Source organism: Silurus meridionalis, chromosome 16 (assembly GCF_014805685.1).
Source record: "Silurus meridionalis isolate SWU-2019-XX chromosome 16, ASM1480568v1, whole genome shotgun sequence".
NCBI lineage: Eukaryota > Metazoa > Chordata > Actinopteri > Siluriformes > Siluridae > Silurus > Silurus meridionalis.
Window position 1 is genome coordinate 13,289,927 of NC_060899.1, and position 25,084 is coordinate 13,315,010.

Sequence of the window (25,084 nt, forward strand, 5' to 3'; positions counted from 1 at the left end):
TTTTCGTTCCTCTGGTAATTAATGCCTTCATTTGTTTTTACATATACACTCACTCACACATGCACACACTCACTAACACACACACACACACACACACACACACACACACAATAATCCCCTGTTTATTGTGGTGGCTACGTTCCAAAACCAACTGCGATAAACCGACGCCACCCCAAAAATGCTATTTTATGTATACAGTACTGTACTGTATTAACATTTTACTTCAGTTTATAATTAATTATTATATTTTTATTAATAAATTTCATTATTTCAGCATAAAACTCCACAAAAATCATGCTAACTGCGAGAGACCGGGAAAATCAGCAAGTTTCGAACCACGGTAAAGCGGGGGATTACTGTAATATATATAATCGATCCTATGGTTTTACTAAATGCCTTGTCAAACCTTTAATTTAATTTGCCTAGTCTGATTATAGTCAGCGAAATGAAAAACATCACAGTCTAAATTAAAAGCACTACAAATTCCTCCACGTGGTGTGTGTCAGCTTCACACAGGTCCTTATTATAGCATGACCTATAACGATATCCACCCTTATAACACTGTCGTAGGAGTATCTCGTGTTTGAGGCATTCACCTTTTGCCCTTGAATCTACTTTTCATTTACGGGTTTCCATCGAAACTCTTATAAATTACTGATAAATGTTTAGCTGCAGCCTAATACTGCCAAACATGAATGAAATGATTATCCATCCACTCACTCTGTGTAGATTACGGCACATTCACAAACAGCACAGGGACATGTAAAGGTTTTTGTTGTTTGTCTGCATAATGGACCTTACCAGCATTAGCACCAGGACATGTGAACACCAATGACTTACATTATACTCGGATATCATTTAGGTTATTTAAAGGTGTGGGGTCATTATAATAAATGGGATAGTAAGAGATTGATTACAGTGTGTTGGACTTCCCAGGTATGGTAGTATCTGGGTCAGTTCAAGTCACAGCTCTAGTGGGTTTTTTTTCTACTTGAATTCATGGGTAAAATCGGGTTTGTGTTCGACTCATCTGCCTCGCAATTCTATTTAGAGGAAATTCTAAATCATAAAATCACTTATAATACTACAATTACTCATACAGCACTCGGTCACTCATCATCTTATATTAAACAATAACACACTATCAAGAATACAGTAGGTGAAGTGCTTCATTGTGTTCTTTTCTTTTTTTTTTTGTTGTTTGTGCATTTTTTTCCCCCTTCATATGATTACAGGAAAAAGCAAACACATTTAGAAAAAAAACCAGAAATGACAGAAAAGTGATGTGATGTTTATACTGGGCTAAAATTTTTTTAAATATAAATAAAAACTAAAACTTACTTTTTAAAATAAAAAAGAAATGCATTGATGATTGACACTAAACCTTAAGCAGGGGGAATGTTATCTAATAATATATATAAATTCTTAAAATTCTCTACAAGTTCTTTAATTGGAATTTTGTTTTGACTAATCTATTTAAGCAATTACTCAAATAGGGAAAGATGAGCGTACAGCTGACACTGTACACTATACAGAGTGTAATGATATACACTGGCTTACAAGTAATAATAATAATAATAATAATAATAATTGCTTAAGCACACATAACCACACTGAGGAAAATATAAGAAATAAAGTAAAATAATAATTAATTTCTGCCACTGTTCACTAAGAAAGAAAAAATAAAGTCCAAATAAAACAATACACCTCCCTCAAACAGAATCTGTAAAAATAAATCGTGTTTTTACTGTGGCCATTACATTTCACAATGTTTTTATTTTCTTTATTTATGTAATTATTTATTTATTTTTTTTAAATACTGATAAGATATGCATTTATGGTGCTTTTTACGATGTTTGTTCATAAGCCATAATTTGTTTAATTGCCATGGATTACAATAAATGAAAATGCTTAACAGAATGCTTTATTTCTCTTCCTGCAACCTCACACCCCACCCCCAACTTTGGAAAGCTTGGAGTATCTGCTATCTGTGCAGTAAGCAAATGTATAAAAAAAATAAAAGCAGCGGACAACTGGTCCATTTAAAAAAAAAAAAAAAAAAAAAAATTCTGGGTTGGCTTAATATTTTGCAAGTGAATGTTAATTTCATATAATAACAAATTAACATGGTGAGAAGAGCTAGTCTGGATCTTTGAAATGTTTAACACAGGTACTTAATGTTTTAACCACTTACCCATTGAATAAGAATTACTACTAAGGATTAACCACTACCCTCTGAGTCATAATATACCACAAAGTAAACAATAAATTCTCACCAATATGATTTATTCACTTAAAAATTGTAATTTAGCTATACATGATTATATATATATATAATATAATATAATATATAACAACACTGAAAGGAGCAACCATGAAAAAGTAACATCTTTGGTGTTCAACATCATTGACCACTTTGTCATTCATGTACTCATGTCACAAAAGTACTTAAAGTACTTATAGCTTTTATTGTAAGAATTGTTCCAGACAGCTGCATGTCTGGTTGTCATGAAAAAGTAGTTCCCATCTTTATGAACTCACTGGAAATCCTGATTCATCTCACCCTCTCCTTTGGTCCCGTCAAGCCGCAGGTCTGCATCATTCCTCCCCAGTGTAAAGAAGCTCACAGCAGCCAAAAGGGCGGCTAGCATCATTCCAGCACAGCCAGCGAACATGTGCCTGGTGCCACTTCCGGTCTCTCCTGCACCAGCACCTGACACCTCACCATGTAGCGCCAGCAAGCCCAAGCATGCCAGCAAATTGAGCGGCAGACGGAAGCAGGCCAAAACTGCAGCCCTGCGCTCCACTGGGATCACACGGCCCTGAAGGAAGCTCACGGCAGGAAAGTAAAAACCGCAGGCCAACTCCAGCAGCAGGAAGGCCAGGAACGATTCCCTGGGCTTTGGCTGGCCTGGTGCCGTTGAAAACGTCAGCATAAAGAAAGAGAAGAAGGCGAGCAGTGTGGCCAGGCCCAGCAGGTGGGCCGGTTGAAGCCGGTAACGGGCTGATGTAGCCAATCGAAAGAGTGACGATCCTGCCATGCTGGCCGCCATTAGGCAGGAGAAGACAATGCCAAGGGGTGGGCCCTGTGGCTCCAGCACAGGTGTCCACAGAAATATGAAGACATAGAGAACGCTCTCAAAAAGGGCTTGCACACTACCCAGAAGCACTACACGACGTTCAGAGAACAAAAATCGTACGCCTTCGAGACAGGCTCGTCGGAATCGAGTCTGAGGGGCACTTTGAGGCCCGAGATGAACACTGCTTCTGTCCTTTTGGCCTCCTCTTTCCAGCTTTTCCTCCTTTTCCCAGCCAGAAAGTACCATCCAAGCGCATGCAGCCAGGCTTGGAATAGCGAGCAGGAAAGGAGCTACAGGTCCCAGCTCCAACCATTCTGCAAAAAGGTTTGCCACAAGTCCAGCGGCGACAGCAAGCCCATGATTCCAGTCTGCAGCTTTGCTGAATGTCACAGGGATCCATTCTTTGGGGAAATCATGCACATCGACATGGCAGTGCACATACCAGGCCTCAAAGGATGTAGTGAGCAGGGAAGTGGAGAGTCCACCCAACACACGACCCATGATGAGCACAAAGTAATCCTGAGACAGTTTGGTGAGACAGCACACAGAGTATGACACGCAGAAAAGGAGGCACGTCTGCCTTCGACCCAGGATCTGCGTAAGCCAGCCGGCCACAGGGGCAAACAGCACACACGAGGCCAGACCACAGACATATAAGATGGCGATTTGGGACTCCAGGAAGCTGTAATGTTGGTAGAGTTTGTAAAGGTATGGCCCCTGCAGCCAGTCTGCCCACAGAGCTAGAAGGTATGTTTTTAAGAAGATCTTCTGGAAGGAGAGGAAAGCCGGGTTGGCAACAGCTGCTTGAATGGACTGCGGAGAAGCAATGCGCCGGGCTGCGAGTTCCAGACACACACACAGGACCACCAGGGCCACAAACGCTAGATATGCAGTCACAAACATGGCAGATCGAATCAGCTTTCACGTAGCAGGTCCGCAGAGCTCTGGATTCACAGTTCTTCTTCTTTTTCTTCTTCACTATTTCACTTCATTTTGATGTTTTTGAAGAAGCTATAAAAAGTAGGGTGCAACAGGATATAAATGGATTGCAATGAAACAGTGAAAACAGTGAAATATGACATCAGTAAGTTAATACTGATACATGGATCCAAAGTGGGCATCTGTAGGAACATGATCAGTACCTTACCAGAACTGAAAGCTTCCTCTAGTACATTCAAACCCAATTTGAAATAAAATAACAAGCACTAGATTAATATAACTCTACTTCTATATAAGTGCACCAAAAACATGTCTAATATTTAGCCTGATGTTGGTTCATCAGTTAAATCACCATGTGAAGTTAATGAACTAGTTTAGCACCGTTGCAAGTTAGCTTCACGCCTTTGGATTGATGTAATTGTGGCTATATGGTGGAATAAAATTAAAAGAAAAGTTTTTGCAATACCTGACCAGCCTTGACATGCTCCTTCATCTATAAAAAGTTCTTCCAGGCTCTCATATTACAGGCTTATTTGTGAGTCTTGCAATCACCTTTCGTTTTCACAGCCGTTTCCGGGAATGCTTCCTAGTTCCGGGTTGTGACGTCACTAGGCGACGTAGTCGTGTAAAAAAAAAAAAAAAAGCGCTCCCCCGGAAGAAGACAGACAGACGACAGACAGACAGACAGACAGATAGACAGATAGATAGATAGATGTTATTGCTACTTATTCAAATAAATGACATTATGATTCCTGCCAGTAAAATCAGTAAAGCACTTTAATGAATCATTAAATTAAATGGACTACTAATTTTTAACAGTTTTCTCCAAAACGGGACTCTTAACAAACAAAGAATATTTACACATACGCGCAATTGAAATGGAAAAGCTATTTTACCATTATGTTTTAGGAGGTTGGAGGAAACCTTAGAATCTAGAAGAAACCCATGCTGACATAGAAATTGAAGCTCAGCATTGAACCAGTGACCCTTTAGGGTGAGACCATGCTAATCAGGAGAGAGATTTGATTACAGGGTAAACATGATCAGACAGGTTAACTTTTTGTTTATGTTCAGTAAACGATGGATACATTTGTTGTAAGTTTGTGCTTCTTTTCTTATATCACATCCACTATTTATTAATCTACTCACCAAAGGGCTTTAAATCAGCTAATTACTTTAATCATTTGTATTAGAGACAGGGATATCACTAAAACATGTAGGACAAGAAATACTCCAGGCCTGGGAATCTGTGCTTTAAGGGATTAAAATAAGGCCTGCAAAATACCAGAGAGACTGGTTTTATTTTAGCTGTATAATTAGACACAACACAACACACGGTCGCATGGTGGCAGTATAACACAGTTTACACAGTCTTCTTGCATTAATTTCTCATTTTACTTGTCCTTGCCTTTATGCATACTTACCACATATATTCAGGTGTAACCTAGTAAGCACAAACGAGAAAGTACAGATTACTGTTGTGGTCCTGTACAAAATGTCCAAATTAATCTAGAGCCCAAATGTCCATATGTTAGGGACAAGAATGAGGTGGTCATAAATTGCTTTATTACTGCAAAATTAAAAACTAGAATGTGTTTGTGTGTTCTAATACCTGCAGTGCATTAAATAATACTTTGATGCCCAGCAGTAAATGGTAGTTACCATTTATCTGCACTCTTTTTTTTTTTATCTTCTGATTCAATAACCAAGTGACCCTAATCTGTCTGGCATAAATTTGCTCCTACATTTAGGCCAGTGTATATTAATGCCTTAGAGAGCATCCACGTTTTCTGTGAAACTCAGAAGATACAACTGGTCCAAGCACACAGGGTGGGAGACAGTTCAGTGGAGAGTGTTATTTTCAGCTTATTGCTAATAGGGGTGCTATTCTAACTCTTACACAGTGTAGACTTAAAGCGGCAGTCGCAGATGGCCAGACATCTGAGTTTCACCATGCATGTTAATTAGCTATAGCCAGTTGCTTTTTCAATGTTATTATTTTGTGTGTATGTGTGTGTTGTTTTTTTTTTGTGTATTTTCCAATCCAAGTAACCCTGCCTTTGTGTATTTTCTATCTTGTTAATATTTTAGGGGATAATAATTAGCTAATGCGATGCATCAGACATGTTAGAGTAGAGAGCTCACTAAAGTGTGAAGTCTAGGATGCATCATAATGTCACCATAACACAATGCAAGTGAAACTGTCTGATCAAAAAAGGTTGAAGTGGTTTGCAGATTGCTATCATAGCCCACAGTGAATACCAAGCTTTTATGTTCAGTTACATATGAACTAGCCTACTAATCTGCTTTCATGTCATTGTTTTTAGGCCAGTAGCACATGAAAACAGACGTTGCCAGAAATGCTTATAGAGGCTCAATGAGACATGCAAAACATGTATTAAGCAGGCTATAAATGTGTCTTGACTTTAAAACAAACTAAGTTTATTTGATTTAGGGAAAAATAAAATTGGTATAAAGTAGGAAGATAACCGATGTAAAGGTTTGTATAGTTTCGCATAATCATTGAACAAGTGTATTATAATATTTGGACTGTAGCAAAGTTATATTGCAGATATTAAAATTGGGTACATTTATGTGTTGCAATGAAAACACAAAAGAATGCTGAGCTTGGACTCTTAGAGAACAATTGCTATCTGTTTTTGACCTGACAATTCTTTCTATATCTGTTTTATCAGATCACTGGATGTATTTATTTATTGTTAGATATTTTTGACATTGTTCTAAGCATTAGCCTAGGAGATAAAAACGTTTCTAAAATAAGAAATTCTGCTCATCTGGCACAAACACATCATAGTCATTCAAATTATATTTCCCCAGATGCTGGTCACTTTTGTCTTGAAAGTTAACTAAATTCCTTAATCTGTATTTGATAGATACAGTCAGTAAATGTGTAAAAAAAAATTTTATGTTATCTGGGTCTGGACATTTAGACTCTACCTTTTACCTCACCTCATTTATAACTTTTTTTAAGTTCCTTTTCAGGCCCTTGCTTTTTTATGCTATAATATATTTTGGGGGTCAAGTAACAACTCAAAAAGGAAAGTGAAGTCCCTTCTGAGATTACAATCTTTCCTCTCTGAGCTTCTATTCCTGATATATACATTTGAAATGAAAATCTTTTCTATACATCACTGAGTCCTTATTCCCAGAGATACTTGTTATCCTTCATGAGATGGAAAAGAAGGTATTCTCTTTCACATTGCAGCCCTGCAAAAACACCAACATCTGAAGTGAGGAGAATATCATACAATAGAAAAAAAAACACCACACCACCATATACTGTACATAATCTCATATTTATCTTGATCTGTATGGAAGGATATCATTTACAAAATATACATTAGCATGATTACATCACATGTTATTTTCAAGCATCTTGTGCGCTCCAGTTAACATGTCGTGATAAGACCTCTAACTCTCATTAAAGGGCTATTGGAGAACTCTGCTGGTGTAATCTGATCGCTCATTACATCCTCGGCACACCTGGTGAGGGTTCTTTTCTACAACCACACGTTAGCCACAACGTTTCTTCAGAAGGCACCCAACGTCTCTTTCAACATCTTATTCTCTCATATATATATATTCCTTTGATGTATATTAATTTGTCTCGGTCACGCATACCTGCAGCCATACAATATTTACAGCAATGAAACAGAAAAAAAAACAAGCAACTACAACACATGCTTGGGTTACTGTGGCTGCTGGTTGTGTCTCTTGAGATAAAACAGTGGAGTAGAGTGCAAGACAATGGACTAAGAACAGAAATGATCAACTTGGTTACAATTTGCCTGGATGAAAGAATAATATTATAATATTTCTTTTAAAATTTGATATAACTAACCAGAGTTCTTGTGCTTATTGATACAATTGAAATTCATCTTGCTATTTAATATTACATTAACACTGATGGTACATACATGTTAAACAACTGGAAAAACCTATATGATGTGAATTAATTACTGTATTATTTATGTTCTGTACATGGCAATTCATTTACATGTTGATGTACATGTTTAAATAGTCCCTATGCTGCTTTATTCCTTATTCTTATTTGTGGTCTTGGTTGCAGGTTGCACTAGAAAAAAAAAACATGATACATTTTCCAAAGAGGACACCAACATTATTTAGGTTCCTTGTTTAATACAATAGCTGATAGTCATGATATGAATAGGAAACTGCCTTTTTAAAAGTCATGTTAGTTGGAAATGTTTCCGAGGTGCTTTCAGGTATGCTGAGAGTCTTGGGAATTGTGTGAATAAATAGAAAGAAGAGTAAATCTTGTCTCTGATCAAGACTATTATTCCAAATCCATGTTCACCCAATTGTTCTTACTGTTTGAGTGAGTTGATAACAAAAATGGTGAAATGTTCCTTGCATGAATCCACTTTTGTTTTCCTCTGCTAATTGGGAATTCATCCTCTTAATGCCCAGTCATGCACCAGGCAGCTGATGGTTTGCTAGTCGCTCATGGGTCGATGTGGAAATTCAGTAGCTTGTCAGAATGCAAGGTGTTGAGGGTTCGCAGGTCCGGCAGGCGTAGCAACAGCTTAGGGAAAAGTGCACTGTCTTCAGGATGGCGACGGTAAACCAAAGCTCGCAGTGCCCGAATCAGACTCTCCTGTAACTGCTCCACAGCTGCCGTGTCTGAAACACCTGTTCGGTCTAGGGAAAGACCAGCATAAACAGAATCTTCAGATCAAAATTCTTAACCTTTGGTCTTTATGTGTGTTGCTCTGTTTCTCTAATTTAAAGTTTTGTTTTATAGTAAATAAGATCACCATTAATCAATGCATCTCTTATTTGCAGTCGTGTCCATTTTACATAAATCCATTTGATATTTTTAATAATAATAAATGTAAAAAGATATTGGGTAATAGAGGGATGTAGCATACTTGTTAGTGCGACATTTAAAACAGCAACGTTACATCACTTTGGGTTGTATTTAATATTTACCCATGAGAATCTTATGCCATTGTTTCTATATGATTGTTTTACTATTGACTTGACAAAGTCTCTAATAAAAACAGACTGAATCTTTGAAGGGGAAATAGTCTATATTAGTTTTCTACACACACACACACACACACACACACACACACACACACACACACACACACACACACACACACACACACACAAAATCTGTGTTTGTCTGTAGATTACCTGCAGAGACTAGGACCACTGCCATAAAAAGTGCCATCTCATCAGATTCCAGACTGAGGGAGGCCAGTTTCTCAGAGAAGTCAAACATGGCATCCAGCAGCGAGCCCATACCTAGCGTCCTCAGAGTGGGCAGAGGGTAGGCATGCCCATTTAAAAATGTCACTGTTCTGTCCTTTGGATTAAACAGTGAGCAGAACCTCACCATCAGCACCTTTGATTAAAAAAACAAATAAAAAAAACTGAGAAATATGATAATGTGGCCATGCTAAGTAGACATAGACTAATTATTAATATGTAAATAGATGTCAGACACAGACATCAGGAATAAATATGGCTAGAGATTGGAATTAATGAGACATGGCCAGCAGAATTAGTCATCTGTACCTGAAAAGTGCCCGCTTTGAGCAACATGATCTGGTCATGCTGGCAGAGGTCCTGAAACCCTGGGATGCCCTTGGCAAACTCCACCACCTCCCGCACTGCAGGGGTGAAACACTGAGAGAAAGACTCCCACACCTGCTGGCTTGAGACGCCTGGCGCTGAAACTGGGCATGCATTCAGAGGGCAGGCCTAGAGAGACAAATTTGGGTAGAAAGTAAAATTTTTAATTCTTCCCATACTTACAAGGTAAAAGGTTTGGTTTCAAATAACTCATTATTGAGTAAATAATCAATTTTAAAAGCTTCTAAATGAACTGAATAAGGCTGGCTGCCAAGAATTCTATGTCAGCAGAATAAACCCTTTACAAAAAAGAATGACAGAAAAGTAACAAGTAGAAAAATGGTGTATATGCATTAAGACAATGAGAAATACAGGAGAAACGTGGCCTTAACAACCATTCCATGTTCTTCATTATGATATGCTAAACGTTGTTATTTTTCCCTTTTCTCAGAAGACACCTTAATCACAGAGTTTATCACATTACTACAAAAAAAGGCACTTCTCACCAGAACTTTGGAGCCTGTGACCATCTTCCATGGGCATGAGGTCTGAGCCTGCATCTCCCCAGCTGCATAACTACTGGCATAATTGGCCTGTGGAGATGGGTTAACTGGTGATTGGCATGAGATTTGATTAGACGGAGCATGGTTTTGATAGTGACCGTTATCCACTGAGGATATTGGGCATTTGTTGTCACTGGGCATTTGTTGTCCAGGGCAGAGACCTGCTACTGTGTAACCCACTGTTACTCCAGAGTGATATGTTGCAGAAGTACTGAAATGGGAAAAACTGTTTTCCTGAGGGGTGATGCTCTGAAAGGGAGTTGGCACACTGCTGCCGCTGCTGATTCCAGCTGCCCTCTTGGTAAGGCATTCGGGAGCACTTGGGAAGATGTCCTGATAGGCTTTTGCCATTGAGCCAATCGTTTCTTTAGGCTGGATCTCCATAGGGCTGGTTGGGGGTTCACAAGGAGAGGAGGAGGTCATGTTTAAGCTGGCTGATTCATTCAGGCTGTTCATGTAGCTCTGCATTTCATCCAGAAGCCTCTGTTTTTCACGTTTAGGGATGCGGCCAAAGCGTACAGCTAAGAAAGGTACAAAGAAACAACAGATTTATTTTATGTTTAATAGTTGCATAAAACTGCCAAACTACTACATACAATGAAGTGGTCGTTTGTAAATGGGATTTTTGAGAATAATATAAAAAAGTTACATTAGGAGAAGTAGGAAAAGTGCAATCCATGTCAGATTGTGATCTTTTTTTTTTCTCAGACTGGTCCCATTAAGATGTTTTAATCTCATAAAAAAAAAAAACAACAACAACCCAACAACAAAAAAACAGAGCAGATCCTCATCTAAAAAATCACCTCTTATTTGGACCTCTCTTCAACTCTTAAAATATCCATCAGCCAGTTAATCTAAAAATAGGACCCATGTCACCATATACTGCCCCAACTCATTCTCCTTCTCTGTGTCCCTCCTCTTTTCCTTTACTCTCGTCATCTGTCTTCCCCTCTCATTCGACCAGTAAATAGGGCAGTGGGGCAGGCAGAACATGATGTTAATGCCATAGTGAGTGGGTAAAAAAGACTGATGCCTATTAGAGGCAGGTTTCATTGGGCTGGATAAGAGTGAGAGCAGAAAGAGAGAAAAGAAGTAAAGAATAAAGAGAGGAAAGAAATAATGTAACAGATAGTGTAAAGAATGGAATAGAGGAATAAAACTGTGAGTAAAAAATAGTAGAGAAAAGGGTAAAAGATAGAATACATAGTGGCAGAGTGAAAGCCTAGGATATACAGTAGGTAAGCAACATGAGTGAAGAAAAGAAAATTCTGCAGAGTAAAAAGTAAAAGAGAATAATGCACAAGTGGAGTGAGTTGAAGAAAGGAAAGCTCAGCACCAGATCAGGCTTTTAGAGGGTGTCTGGGATAATAGATGAAACAATAAATTACATTGCACATTACATTACATTGGACAATTTTTTGGCATGATGTTGCTCTTGCCAACAAATTGAAATGGATGACATGGGAAATTTTACCTCCCATCTTTATTCAGAGTTAAGTATTAAAAAAAACAGCCATAAATTACATGTTTTTAATCGTAGTGGTCGCAGCAACCAACAAGAAAATGGCATGGGATGACAGCAAAAAAAACCCTGAATACTTCAAGCTCATTTAGACAAATGTTTCTGTTTATGCAAGCTGGATCCCGTTGTTTCATTTAAGAATGCAATTTTCTCCAAGAGTCATCATATAAAGTGATATGCAGAATTCCACTATGATTATTGTGTGACAAGTAATAATCACATACAGAAATTGCACTGTGTAAAACTGGCCTAAGTAATGCTCTACTAATCTCAAATCCTGGTTTAGGAAGTCAAGAATTTGAAAAGCAGAAAGAACCCTCCAACCATATCAAGCTCCTCTTCCATAATGACCATCTTTGCATTATGGAATGCTACACAGATGTTGAAACGGAGACGTTAAAAAAGTGTAAGAGCCACTGTTATTTATGTTCAACTGAGACAAAACAATGTAACGGATTTATTTCAAACGAGCTTTATATCGAGGTTTGGTTTTTGAAATGTAAGATAACAGCGGAAGTGAAACTGTGCCATCGTGTCAAACTTAACATCTGCTTCTATCATAAAGCTAAAATCACACAACGGCCTGAGCTGAAATCAGGGCGGCCACTTTAATGTGGCGAAGAGGCAGTTAAATGAGGTTTTCCTGTTTGTGCAATAGGTGCAACAAATGAAAAGGGGTTTTTAGGTTGTGGTTTTTGACACCCTCCTAAGGGTCAACAGGAATGCTTGCCTACTCTACTGAGTATCTACTCAAATACCCCCCCTCCACCAGTGCATCATCATACCATCAACCATATAACCTACTTGTGCATTCATCCCACATGTTTACATAGATCTGATATTGTCCCACGGCTGGTAGCGCCGACACTGATGAGAAGATGCAAAGCCAAAACCAAACCCACTAACTAGGTCACAATGTGTGTGGCTGTCTTGTTTTGTTTTCTAAGCCAGGCAAATATTTCCTACTTAGTCATTTTATTATGTGTTGATTTTTCTTTATAATGTGTTTTTCTGTTGAGAAAACTACAGAAACATGAAATGAATGGTTCGTTGTTTGACCAGGAGGTCAACAGAGCCACCTCGTTTGTTTTTTGTTTGGTTGTTTGGTTGTTTTTTTTTTTTTTGCAACTCTTGCTTTAATTGTTGCAGCGGCAGGCCATTCATTGCAGGAGCTATCATAAGGGCACATGTGGGGTAATCTAGTTGCCTGTGTTCCAGTTTCCCAAAATAATTCTTGTGCTTGCTGCAGTTTTCCAGATGACGGATAGCTTCAGGGACTGCATGACTCCAGCCCTCATAAATCATTGTCTGTGGAATGGGTGCAGGAAGGAGAGCTTAGGGAGTGTGCAGAAGAAGGCCTAAAATGGCTCAGAGAGAGAAAGAGAGAGAGAGAGAGAGAGAGAGAGAGAGAGAGAGAGAGAGAGAGAGAGAGACAGAGAGAGACAGAGAGAGACAGAGAGAGACAGAGAGAGAGAGAAAGATGCATAGCATACTGCAAAGTGTAGAAAGACCAAAGCAAGGCTGCACTTTAGCCAAAAAAGATGTGCTCTCCTAAAAACTTCCTAACTGTGCAAAAGCTAAATGGAGAATGTAGGTTGAGAAATGTGAAGCCTTAATTTTTCCCTGCTTTTGGGAACCTGTTGTGGAGCTGTGTTTGCAACGCCGTGGTGGCAACACACACACAGGCAGTGATGACACTCACCATCACGGGACATGCCCACGGCCAGACACTTCTTGAAGCGGCAGTGCTGGCAACGGTTTCGGTTCATGCGCATGATCAGGCAATTCTCGTTCTTCATGCACATCTTGTAGTTAATGTTCTGCTGAATGCTGCGTCGAAAGAAACCCTGGCAGGAGTAAAAATCAGGAGACACAAAATGAGGTTCTGGGCTCCATCGGGAGGGACTTCATTACAATGTATATCAAAAACTTTGGTCTGGGTTTTACCTTGCAGCCCTCACAGGCATGAACTCCATAATGGAAGCCTGATGCGATGTCACCGCAGACTTTACAGAGTAGGACCATACCTCCTGCTTCTGATAGAACAGGACAGAAGGCAAGAGATTAGGAGGGGAAAAAAGAATTTGATTTATCAGTGTTATGACTATGCATCTTATCTTTAAGGACAATGAAATCCAGTGCTTACTGGTAAAGGTGCCAGTAAAGCCACATGGCCTTTTTCCTGCGATAGGGTGAGAGTAAGTATTCTGGTTGGAGGATGCTGTTGAGCTGCTGTAGATCTCTGGGAACTGAAAGACCAGTTTGGGAGAGGATGGAGTCCCACTGCTGCCATGTTGTTTCAGAGCACCAATCTCAGTGAAGGTGACCTCCTCTGGGGATGATGGTTGTGAATGTGTGGAGGGTGACTGGGTCTGGTAGCCACTGGATGGGCTTCCTGGGCTTGGGCTTGGGCTAGCACTGCCACTGGAGCCAGCATATAATATAACACCTCCTGGTAAAACAGAAAAAAACCCAATAAGATGTATTTTGTTGATTTGTCGCAATTTACCACAAACTTTTATAAATAAAAGTACCTTATAATATAACTCATAACCTTTTGTGCAAAGTATAATACATCTCACCCACCCAGTTGTGTTTAAAACTGGGACATTGAATATGCTGATAAGGTGCGATTTAGGAATGTGATACACTAGGGACTCATATTACGCAAAAGACAAGCTCACCTACACAACGCAAAAAAGTACTGCAATGACTGGTTGCGACATATTTATGAGCCCAATTCGTTTACTCTCAAACGAATATTTGTTAGCTAATGCGAGGATATATTGCGGAATGTAAACATTAACAACAAAACAAACGAAATTAAAAATGTCAGAAACAGGATGTGGCTTTATGTATATTATTATGTACAGTAGATGACCTGATAGGGCATGTTTTTACTGAGCAAAAAATGGCATGATGTTTCCTCCACAAAGTTAACGACATTTATAGTATCTTTATATAATGACATTAAATATTGTGAACCACCATTGGGACAAGTTCGTGTCAGCAATTAGGTAATAACATCTCTAATTAGCCAGTCACTTACTATGATCTCTTGCCATGTTAATCCAAAAAACGCTAATTCCTCAACCCTGAAGACTTTCCTACGTAAATATCAAATAATCATCTCCCCAAGAAACCTCATGATATCATAAACATGTACATTTTCATCTATATTTTTAATAGTTGTGTATCTGCCATACATTTAGAAAGTGTAGAATAAGCGCATTAATGAAATTCATGTCATTTACTTTCAGCTGGTACACAGTATGAGCTACACAAAGAAACCAACTAACCCAGCAAGTTAGAGAAGATTTTGTTGCACACTTTATCTGTCATCAAATTCAGAGTAAAGTGATGCAATATTCTGTAATAATAACATAATATTAAATCATAAAATGATGCAGTAATCTCTTCACTGGAGTGGCTGGATAATATGAAGTAAATTATATTGCAAGCTATATGAAGTACACCATGTTCCAGATATATTGTACAATACAGGCATAATGGTGTTAAAAGTGTGCCACATATTATAATTAATTAATGCTGAGTTCTTGGTGTCACATGGTGCGATATGTTGAATACGTTGTAAAAACACTTATCTGTGAAGCCTGAGGTTGTTCTGGATGTTCAGAGCACACAATAAAAGTTTTGAATCTCGGTTAGCGCTCTGTATTGCATTCCTACAATATAAGTACTGCAAGGGCCAGTATCGCATTAATGATTAATAAGCAATATATTGTGCATTCCTAATAACAACAGCTTCAGACAGGATAAATAAAAAAGTGCTAAAACAGTATCACTGACGCATACATTCACCAACCATGTGATTGCAGTAGAGATTTTGTTTTTATATTTTGGGGAACTTTATTGGATATAATTTTTTATGTATGTAGCTTTACATAGCCATATTCCCATGTTAAGACCATATTAAATTTAAATCGTGACAATATATTATGAGATGTCCTGTAGAGCCGAGGCTCTCACAGTGGGATCTTTGTAGCGTAGACATGGGGCCTACAATCTGTTTTAATTTTGTTACACCACCCACCATTTTAGCTATTATATTTAGAATTGAGCTCTTACAGTAAGTGGTTTAAATTACCAATCACTAAAGTTTGGGTTTAGTCCAAACAATAACTTGAGTACAACATAAAGGCCTAGAAATGATGTCTACTTGTTACAGTCAACTTGATAAACTCAAAAACGTGCATGATTAAGTACCTAATATTATCAGGAGTTGGATTATGTTCATAAAATAAATATCCATAGCAAATTATTTCACTGCAAAATATGCTGCAAAGCTGGAAAATGCCGCATATCTTCAGTAATAATAACGAGAAAAATAAAAAGCGATTTTCTGAAAGTTTTGGGGTGGATGAATGAACGAACACATTATTTCAAAATGTATCATAAAGTTGTTTTATAATACATAGTTAAGTATTGGAAGTATAGTAATTGTTATTTTAAGAGTTTCCATTACTCAGCAATTTATTCATATCTTTGAAGGAAATCATCATCATCATCATCATCATCATCATCATTGTCATCATCAACGAGATTTAGGGTTTTTCAATTGACATACTAGGAAACATCTTTACAATTTTTTATGCATATGAATTTATCCAAACGCCCACTAAAGAATGCAATGGCTCTTTTTATGATAATAGTATATTTTCAGTTTCTTTGCAGACTTTTTTTATCGTTCACTTAGTATATAGTGTCCTAAATGTGTTTCATTTTTATTTTGACACGTCATTAGCTTCTGTGATGCATCCTCCCTCCGTTTCTATCTATCTGTCTTTTTTCTCTCCTTGGTGCTCTCCTGCACTTCATCCTTCGCATCTCCGGTCATGCGACGCGGATGATCTGGCTTCGTGTTGGTGTCACGTGGCCGCGCGCTCTGACGCCTCTTTGCCTTCACGCCAATAGCGGCTTCTCTCGCTTCTGTGGCACGGAGCCAGCAGCCAAGGCCGCACCTGACCGGCTCCTCACATGGAGCTGCGAAATCCGCGGTCTCGTGCGCGACGTCACAAATAGGTTCCGTGATTTCGGCGGCGGTTCCGTGTGTGTGCGCGCGCGCGCGCTCAAGGACGTCTTAACGCTGCGCGCGGTTGATCGCCTGGGGAGACGGGGACGTGTGTCACGTTTGGTGAGAATGTGCTCTGCGGCTTTTCGCAGCTGTTTTCCCACAGCTGAGTCTGAATCTTAAGCTTATCATAAGCTATGACTGTTAGTCCTTTAATGTGACCCAAATCAGAGAAGTGACATGTAGCTTTTATTTTCCAAAATCTTGTGTTCACATTACAACAGTCTCAGAGCTGCTCAGAGCAGATTTTTATCAATTCCTCTTGTCAAACTCCAATGAGCTAATTCGGTGTGTTACTGTAGGGAAAACAAACTGCTTGTTTCTGTACACAGCATCTATAAACCATGGATGCTGCTATAACCTTAGGCTGTAATTTATGATGATCTATAATCTTATATATTTCTATTCTCTTTATCAAAATTCATTTACATTCTTCTCCAGGAACACGGTGGGTCCTCCCAAATGAGGAGGCAATACATGACAGTGCATCATACATGTGAAAATGCGCCCGCACACACACACACACACACACACACACACATTCACCCACTGATTTAGATCAGGGGTAGCTAATAGAGAGGTCGTGGAGGAACATGGAGGAAACCCTTAGCTCGGGATCGACTAGGATCCATGGAGATGTGAAGCCGAGGTGCTGCAACACACTGCTGCCTGATTTCCACCTTTTGCCAGACATGTTTGTGCATGTGTCCAAAGTGTGCTTCTTTAGTTTAGACTGTAGTGACTAAGCCATTGTAGTGGACAAGTTAAGGTGAGCTACCACTTATCTTAAAATATACTGTGTGCAGTGTAAATACCAGTCATAAATGGTTTGAATATTCATAATACTGCAGTATAATAATAAACATAAAACATGACACCAAATGTGCCGTGAAAGAAAATGATATACTATTTTTTTTTTACTTAGTCTTTCTGTCCATTTGTGAATTGTTATCTACTTTAGTTTTATAACCCTATAATATCTTATTTATATCCTGCTTTATATGATTTTTTTATATACTTATAGTTAACTTTGAGTTTGCAGGATCACATTTTCTAAAAGAAAAAAAAATGCATATCTGCAGGCCTATATTTATTATTTACAAGCTTCTTTATGAGGATGCTCATGGACCTGCATTACTATAAGTGCACATATCCTTCAAAAGAAAAAAAAACTGTTGGCCTGTTATGATCTCTATTCAACCCCACAGCCTTAACACACATTTTACAGTAGCCCGTTCCTTGAACTCTGGTCGTTGCTGCCTCCCAAGTAAACAACAGGAAAGGGTTTGATGCTACAAGCTGCAAATTGCAAATAACCTCTGCTCTGTGAGTGAGGAAAATGTAAACAGCTGCTTCCCCCAGCTGAACCCAGCCCAACTTCAGCACTGCTACTACCTAACACAGGGTTTTTTCATAATCCTGTAGTGAGCATGTGTGCGTGGGATTAAGATTTGACACACTGCCATGCCTGACCTTCCATGTGTTTGTGACTCAAGACTTTACCTCAGTTTAGCTCAGTAGCGCCACCTAGACAACATGTGAACACGGAGTATTTCATGGAAATATAGATAAAGAGCAAGCTTCTGGTAAATTCACTTCTACACTTCTTTGAAAATATATGTCTTGAGCCAAAAAGGGTATTGCATCATCATTTTGTTAGTTACAACATCTGTCCTGCATTAATGAGTGTCAAAGACAGATCTTAGATGTCTTCTCTGCTGGATAAAAGGAAGAGGATGCTAAATTAGGGTAAGTGGAAATACTCATGGTAATTACAGAATCAGCAGGACCCTAACACTCATCATGAGCTTAGACTACTGATGCAAACTTAAATGTGCCTGTGAGTAAAGTCAGACACAGCAACGTGAGCTCACTATGTGATCTCTCTTTCTCCCCCTTTACCATCCCTGTAAAATCCCTCTGCTTGCAGGGTTGCTGTCGAGCATGATCTCAATCTAATCTTCATGTGTCTGAAAGTGTAAGGGAATTTGGATCATACTGTCACTCTATTGTAGCGTTTTTATAGAGAATTAAACATCACACGTGAAGCCTGGGTGGAATATAAAAACGCTCAAGATTTAGACTAGAGGTACACCGCATGCAGCTCCATCAACATTCAGCATTTGTTCATAAAAGAGATCACTTCTCAAAGTAGGTCAAAGTCACAGTGGACTGTTTGAATCCAGTTCTTTATAAGGGATGCATCTAAAAAAAACTTTCACAGCAGTTAAATACGCAAATCTGATTGTTCATTTGTTCGGAAGGTTATTTTTAATAACAGCAGCTTTGAAAGGATGCAATCACAGGTTTCGTCGGCTTATATTAACTCCTTATATCGTTTTTATAGCAACAACTCCTTAGCAGGAGGATTTACAATGAAATAATCATTTTTTTATTACATTTTGTGAACACAGATGTTTGTTGTAGATGTATGCAAGGAGTCTCCAGTACGAGTGGTTTGTAAAAGACAATTCTGACATGGGAAAAGTCTACAGGACTTTTGTGCTTTTCCTTTTAACATAAGTTAGTGATGTTTTGTCAGATTTCTTCTTAGTAAGGCTGGCGAGGAGGGACCAACTGGTTATAGCTGCATCAAAGAAGCAATAAAAAGCAACACTTTATTATTTTCACAGATCCTTATCTGTAATCTTAAGTTGTAATCACCGGTTTTCACAAGTTTATATTAAATCTCTACTGATACATTATCATTTTTATAGCACCTCTTTGGCAGGAGGGATCGACAATACAATAAAACATTGTTAACCAAGAAGGTTTTTTTGTAACATGTTCTGTGAGATTTGGTTTAGGGGAGGAAGGTCTAACAGTTTATAGCTGCTTTCATGTAAACAGGATCAGAAAAGCAATAAAAGCTACATGGAATGATTTGAACAGATCCTTATCAAGATGTTCTTGCTCTAACAGGAATCACATCAGGACATGGCTCACGTGGTATTATACACAGCCCCTTTAAGTGGTGGGGGAAAAGGGAACTGCATGAGGCGGAAAACGTGACGACGCGCTGCGTGATTTCCTCGGTGAAATCTCTGACCCACTGACCAACCTCCCTGTTTTCGTCTCTCTGCAAACGGGCACCGAAATATACAACCGAGTCGAAAGAAGAGAAGGAGGGTGAGGGTGGGAGGCTGTTATGGAGGGTTTGCTGGGAATCACGCGCCGCACGCGGCCGAGCGAGCGCATCCACGTGAAGGCGAACGGAGGCGCGCGAGGGGACGGGGAGAGGATATCGCGCGCGCACGCACGTGGGCGGAGTTTTGTCTGTTTTGTTATTTAAAAAAAACCCCGTGAAATTAGACTGAGATAGCGATGGTGGGATGAGGTAGAGAGAGGAAAAGAGAGATGGGAGTTTTGTCTTATGATTCTGCATAAGCGAAATTCAACACCCTGATCTATACATTGACTCATGTGACCTTTATTTCGGTTTGCTTACAGCATATCTGGTTTCTGACCATAGCTGACATTTTGGGATGCGGTTTGTAGTTTGTAGAGCAACATTACATACAACTGTAGTTCTCTCTACAGGAATGGAAAGAGACCTGAAAGTAAAAATGAGACAAACAGAGCTAGATAAATCTAGACCCCTTTAAGGGTTTTGTGGTCGTCCCTTCGAGGAAACCCTTTAACTTCCTATGGAGCCTAGAATAGTGCAACCTCATCCGAAAAGGGTCTCATACTACCCTAGGTATTGGATTCCTTCAGCATACAGAGATACAAAGCACACTTCACACTATATTGTATTTCACTAAAGTGGTACCATGAACCATACACTTTTTTTGTACCTTCAGTATAATTACATTGGGCACCTGGCATAATAAATGTGGTGTCATTATTTACAATATGCCTTAAAAGTCCAATTATGCACTAAAAAAAATGTTTTGGAATTATTTGACATTTCCAGGTAAAAGGTTACCTTTGGTTATCCCATCCCAGTTCCACAAAAAAATCCAGTTTGGTACTATCAAGTATAAATCTTCTCAGAGAGTTTATTTTAGTCATTTAGAGCAGTTAGAGGTGTGTGTACAAAAACTTCACCCACACTTCAAATGAAATCAAATATCATCTAGCCGATATAACCATATTCCTGGCAGTGTTTCATATTACTCCTCTGCCAAGCTGTGTGGTGGATCAGCAGATCACTTGCAAGTGGCTTGTGTCAATATTTGTCAATCTGTTTCAGTACATTTACTCAACAGCGATCCAATTCAAAATGCACGTGCCACGATGTAGGCAATGTTTCCTTTCTGGGTACTCTATCGCTAATTATGTTTTGCTGGCCATAAAGCAAGGTGTGGCATATTTTCACATCAAATATTTGTTGCACGTGGCCAAGCCTGGATGTCCTCCAATCCATAAGGGTTAAAAAGGACGTGTAATGTTTCTATCACGGGTCCAAGAAAATGACTGTAACCTTTGAACCAATAAAAATATCCATCAGTTAATAGACCAGTGCACTAGGTAAGCAGATCCAGCAGAGCTTGGTGGCCCCTGGATAACCTTCCGGAAGAAAGCCCTGTGCAAATAAGCTTAGCTATAGCCAAGATCCTATGGTGCATGTTTTAAGTAATAAGATAAACAAGTTTCATGTAGGGGGAAAACTCCATGGTTGATGCTAAGCACTTTTGCTGGAAAGCTAAAGAATCAATTTTGAAATCAGATGCATTTCTGAAAATTGTGGAAATCAGTGGGAGGTGTTGCAAAACACACACACACACACACACACACACACACACACAAATATTTGCTTTACTATCATTGTAAGGACCATTTATTGACTATCAAATAGAAATGAATTCTGTCAAGACCCAAATCTAACCATAACCTAAAACACACACAAACAACATGAATGTGTGTAACAACACTGTATCCCATTCAGCTGCTAGGATAGATATGGCTGCAACAACTTTTTTTTGTGTACATCAACCCTAGTTATAGTTGCATGGCTACAGAATCTCATTGTAGGCGTCTCGCCAAGCTGAACGAAAACACTTGGGCTTCTGGAGCGGAGGCGCGTGGACTGCGCCACGTGAGTTTGTTTTCATGCTCCAGAACAGGAAGTTGCAAGTGCGCACGCGCGCTGGGCTTGCGCGCACCACTCATAGCTCTTACAGTGTTCCAGGCTGCTGTTCGTGTCAGACCTGATAAACGTTGGAAATGTGTGTGTATGCAAATTCAAAGGTAATAATGCGTCGTCGCGCCCTTCTAGGTAACAATGCAGCATTGCACAACGCAGTTTTACTTCCTATACATATAAATGCACACGATTTTGCATCAGAACTCACATTAATGTATAATATTGTAGAGTATGGGAAACGAAGACACCAAGAACTTTATAATAAACATCAAAGCAAACTTGACAAGTAAAAAAAAATACCAATAAAATGCAAAAAACGCTTTATAGTGTTTTCTGGGGGAAATAAAACTTGCATAAAATTCCTTAGTGTGTGTAAATGGTAATTATATTGCAATAATAATAAAACAATTCTTCTTATTATTATAAGTAGTAGTAATAGTATTGCTATTATTATGATCATTATTATTGCTGTTATTGTTATTATTATTACTCACCAGGGTTGCTGTCCATCCTTGATATGTCTTCAATCTTTTTTGTGGATCACAGTCTTTAATTTCCCCTCAGATTCTCAATAAGTGCAAAATGTAGAATCAGGTGAAAGATGAGTGGAAACCGGTGAGAAAGTCATAAATACCAATGCACAGGGAAAAAAAACGAGTAATGCATACAAAAGAGGAGATGAGTGTAGAATTAAAGCCCGTGCTCTGGCAGGTGCGCAGATCTTTCTGCAGTTCCTACTATCTATCTAGATCTTTCCCGGTGTAATAACGTCTTCGGTCTGGCACGCGCGCTGCGTTGGAGCCCACAGTGAAGAGTAAAGCTTGCCACTAGTGTGTACAGGGACGGACTGTCAGAACTTGAGCACCCCACCCTACCGATAACACAGCACACACCTCTCACACCCACATCCGTCCCGCTCAGGTGACTCGGGTAGTGCCACTGAGGGACCCTAGTGAGAAGGCGTGGGATTCTTTTGGTCTCGCGTGGCCCCTCTTTAGTGAAACACCGCGCACTTTCATTTGAGAATGGGGTATTAGATGCGCTTATTCGTGCGCAATAAACAGCCGCCGAGTGCATGTGCGCTCTGCATGTGCCGGAGAGATCGCTGCCCTACTGACACACATTTTATGCAAAAATGTTCGAGCGCGCGGCTCGGAGACCAGGGAGAGGCGAAGGCGAGCACGTGGAACGTAGGCGGAGCTCACCGTGACCGCCGCGATGCTTTCAAAAGGCATTCCGTTGCTTGTCAGAACACGCCCCGTGGAGTGTCACGCCACGACTTGAAGGCTGCATTGACTATTAAAATCCACAACCGCTGGGAATCCTTGGAGATGTCCATTGCGTGGGTCACGTGGCACGGCTGCATCCTAATCCTAGACGAATGTATTATCAGCTTTGGTATGGAAATATAGGTAATTTTGAAAACATGCATCTATATTGGCAACGAAGACAATTTATTTATAATTTAGACTGTAGATTTACCGGAATTTCTGGTCAAGACTCCATTTAAAAAAAAATTAAATAAAAATGGGCTAGAGACAAAGGGGGAAAAAAACTAAAGAGTAACTTCGCCATCTAGTGGCTGTAAATCACAACGCACGTTGTTTCCTTGGCTTTTGTGTGATTGAGAATAAAAATCTAAACACTATAGATTTATACAAATCAGAAATAAAGGTAAACACTGCAATTTAAAGAAATATCTACTTTGCTTTTCACTATCATGCAGCATTTTTTACAACTTCCCTATGAATTTTGTTTTGGATAAAATGGATTTTATATTTAATTTGCAGTACATTAAAGATACACCAAATGGAGTTCACAGGTTAACGTTACATAGAACTAGTAAAGTAGTCTATCGAATGGTACCTTAATTTCTAGGTACTCGAAGGTTCTTGTCAGCGTTTAAAATGTAAGAAATGTAGAAAAACAAACAAATAAATATTTATATTATAAATATTCACCATTTTGGGGCAAAACCTATATATATATAAATCAGTTTGCACACTGCAATTATTTTGTTCTGGCAGATGCTAAACTGCATATCCATCCATCCATCCATCCATCCATCCATCCATCCATCCATCCATCCATCCATCCATCCATTATAGGTCAGGTATCATTTGTCACAAATCAAGCATCAGCCGCTAGGTGTCCCTATAATGCAGGGAATTGATTTCCCTACAACTAAGATGAAGTCGTTAATCTTCCTTGGGGTTAGGGTTGGGGAGGATAGTATTATAAGAAACTTTACAAGCAAGTGATTCACCATGGAGATAATCAGGCGATCCAGTCCCCCATACTTTCTTTACATCACAGAGAGAATGCGTGATGAATGTTTAGTGCCAACCATTTTAAGTATACATGCAATGTCTTGGCACTTTGAGGCCGATGTTTTACATGTGAAATCTTTCGTCATTGCAAATATGATTAACCTTAGTAGTTTATGAAGACATGATGAGTGAAGTCGCACACAGTTGACTTCAAAGTCTGTTTATGTAGTGTTTGGAGCGTTGGCAGGATTAATTGGGCGTGATGAAAAAAAATTGTGCTACAGTCAGCAGTTAGGAGCCTGGATTACTGTGGGCGAAATACATATGCAGCGAGGAGAGCATGTTATGGCAGAACGGGCCGGTAATTATAGAGTGTTTGGGAAGTGAATAGGAGATGCTGCCAACACACACACACACACACACACACACACACACACACACACACACACACAAAATCACCTTGGGCCTCCGGCTAGGTAGTCACCCATCAGTGTCAATCACGTCTGCCATCTGTTTCTTGACATTTTTTTCATATTTTCAAATCTATACAACGTGCCCTGAGATGAAACAGATGCCAGGGTTTATTGACGTTTTTGGTCCAGAGATTTGGATGCGTTCAGTGAGTGGGATGAGTGAGTAATGGCAAGCTGTGAAACTGAAAAAAAAGCAGTGTTTTTAATTAGTGGAAAGGATTTGGATTCTTTTTGATTTACGGCCTTTTAAGGCTACAATCAGTGCGTTCTTGTTGAATTGCCTTACTGGCTGAAATCATCATTGGCCCCAACAACTAGTCGCTCTGATACCAGGTCATTTCACGGCAGCCTGCTGTGCACATATATATATATATCTATATCTATATCTATATCTGCAGCTTTGAATAGTAAGTGTCTTGAGAGCGTGCCAT

At 39.3% G+C, this 25,084-nt stretch overlaps 2 protein-coding genes across 2 annotated transcripts; both read right to left on the bottom strand.

Annotated features, from left to right (window-relative positions):
* Nucleotides 1-2,269: 2,269 nt before the first annotated feature.
* On the bottom strand, nucleotides 2,270-4,615 carry mfsd5 (major facilitator superfamily domain containing 5). The gene is made up of 2 exons (XM_046869844.1): nucleotides 4,486-4,615; nucleotides 2,270-4,091 (listed from the first exon to the last, which is right to left on the bottom strand). Exon 2 carries the CDS (start codon nucleotides 3,981-3,983, stop codon nucleotides 2,538-2,540), a length of 1,446 nt encoding a protein of 481 aa, XP_046725800.1. The 5' UTR covers nucleotides 3,984-4,091; nucleotides 4,486-4,615; the 3' UTR covers nucleotides 2,270-2,537.
* Nucleotides 4,616-7,317: 2,702 nt separating this feature from the next.
* nr1d4a (nuclear receptor subfamily 1, group D, member 4a) lies at nucleotides 7,318-23,281 on the bottom strand. The gene is made up of 8 exons (XM_046869447.1): nucleotides 22,405-23,281; nucleotides 13,876-14,181; nucleotides 13,677-13,765; nucleotides 13,432-13,576; nucleotides 10,151-10,728; nucleotides 9,588-9,773; nucleotides 9,204-9,414; nucleotides 7,318-8,702 (listed from the first exon to the last, which is right to left on the bottom strand). The coding sequence occupies exons 1-8, from the start codon at nucleotides 22,418-22,420 to the stop codon at nucleotides 8,506-8,508; spliced, it is 1,728 nt and encodes a 575-aa protein (XP_046725403.1). The 5' UTR covers nucleotides 22,421-23,281; the 3' UTR covers nucleotides 7,318-8,505.
* Nucleotides 23,282-25,084: the final 1,803 nt, after the last annotated feature.

Coding starts and splice junctions, on each gene's coding strand:
- mfsd5 (XM_046869844.1), bottom strand. CDS start 3,983: ATGTTTGTGACTGCATATCTAGCGTTTGTGGCCCTGGTGGTCCTGTGT.
- nr1d4a (XM_046869447.1), bottom strand. Junction 10,729..13,431: donor CGTGGGCATGTCCCGTGATG/GTGAGTGTCATC, acceptor TACCTTTCTTAG/CTGTACGCTTTGGCCGCATC. Junction 9,415..9,587: donor TCAAAGCGGGCACTTTTCAG/GTACAGATGACT, acceptor TTTTAATCAAAG/GTGCTGATGGTGAGGTTCTG.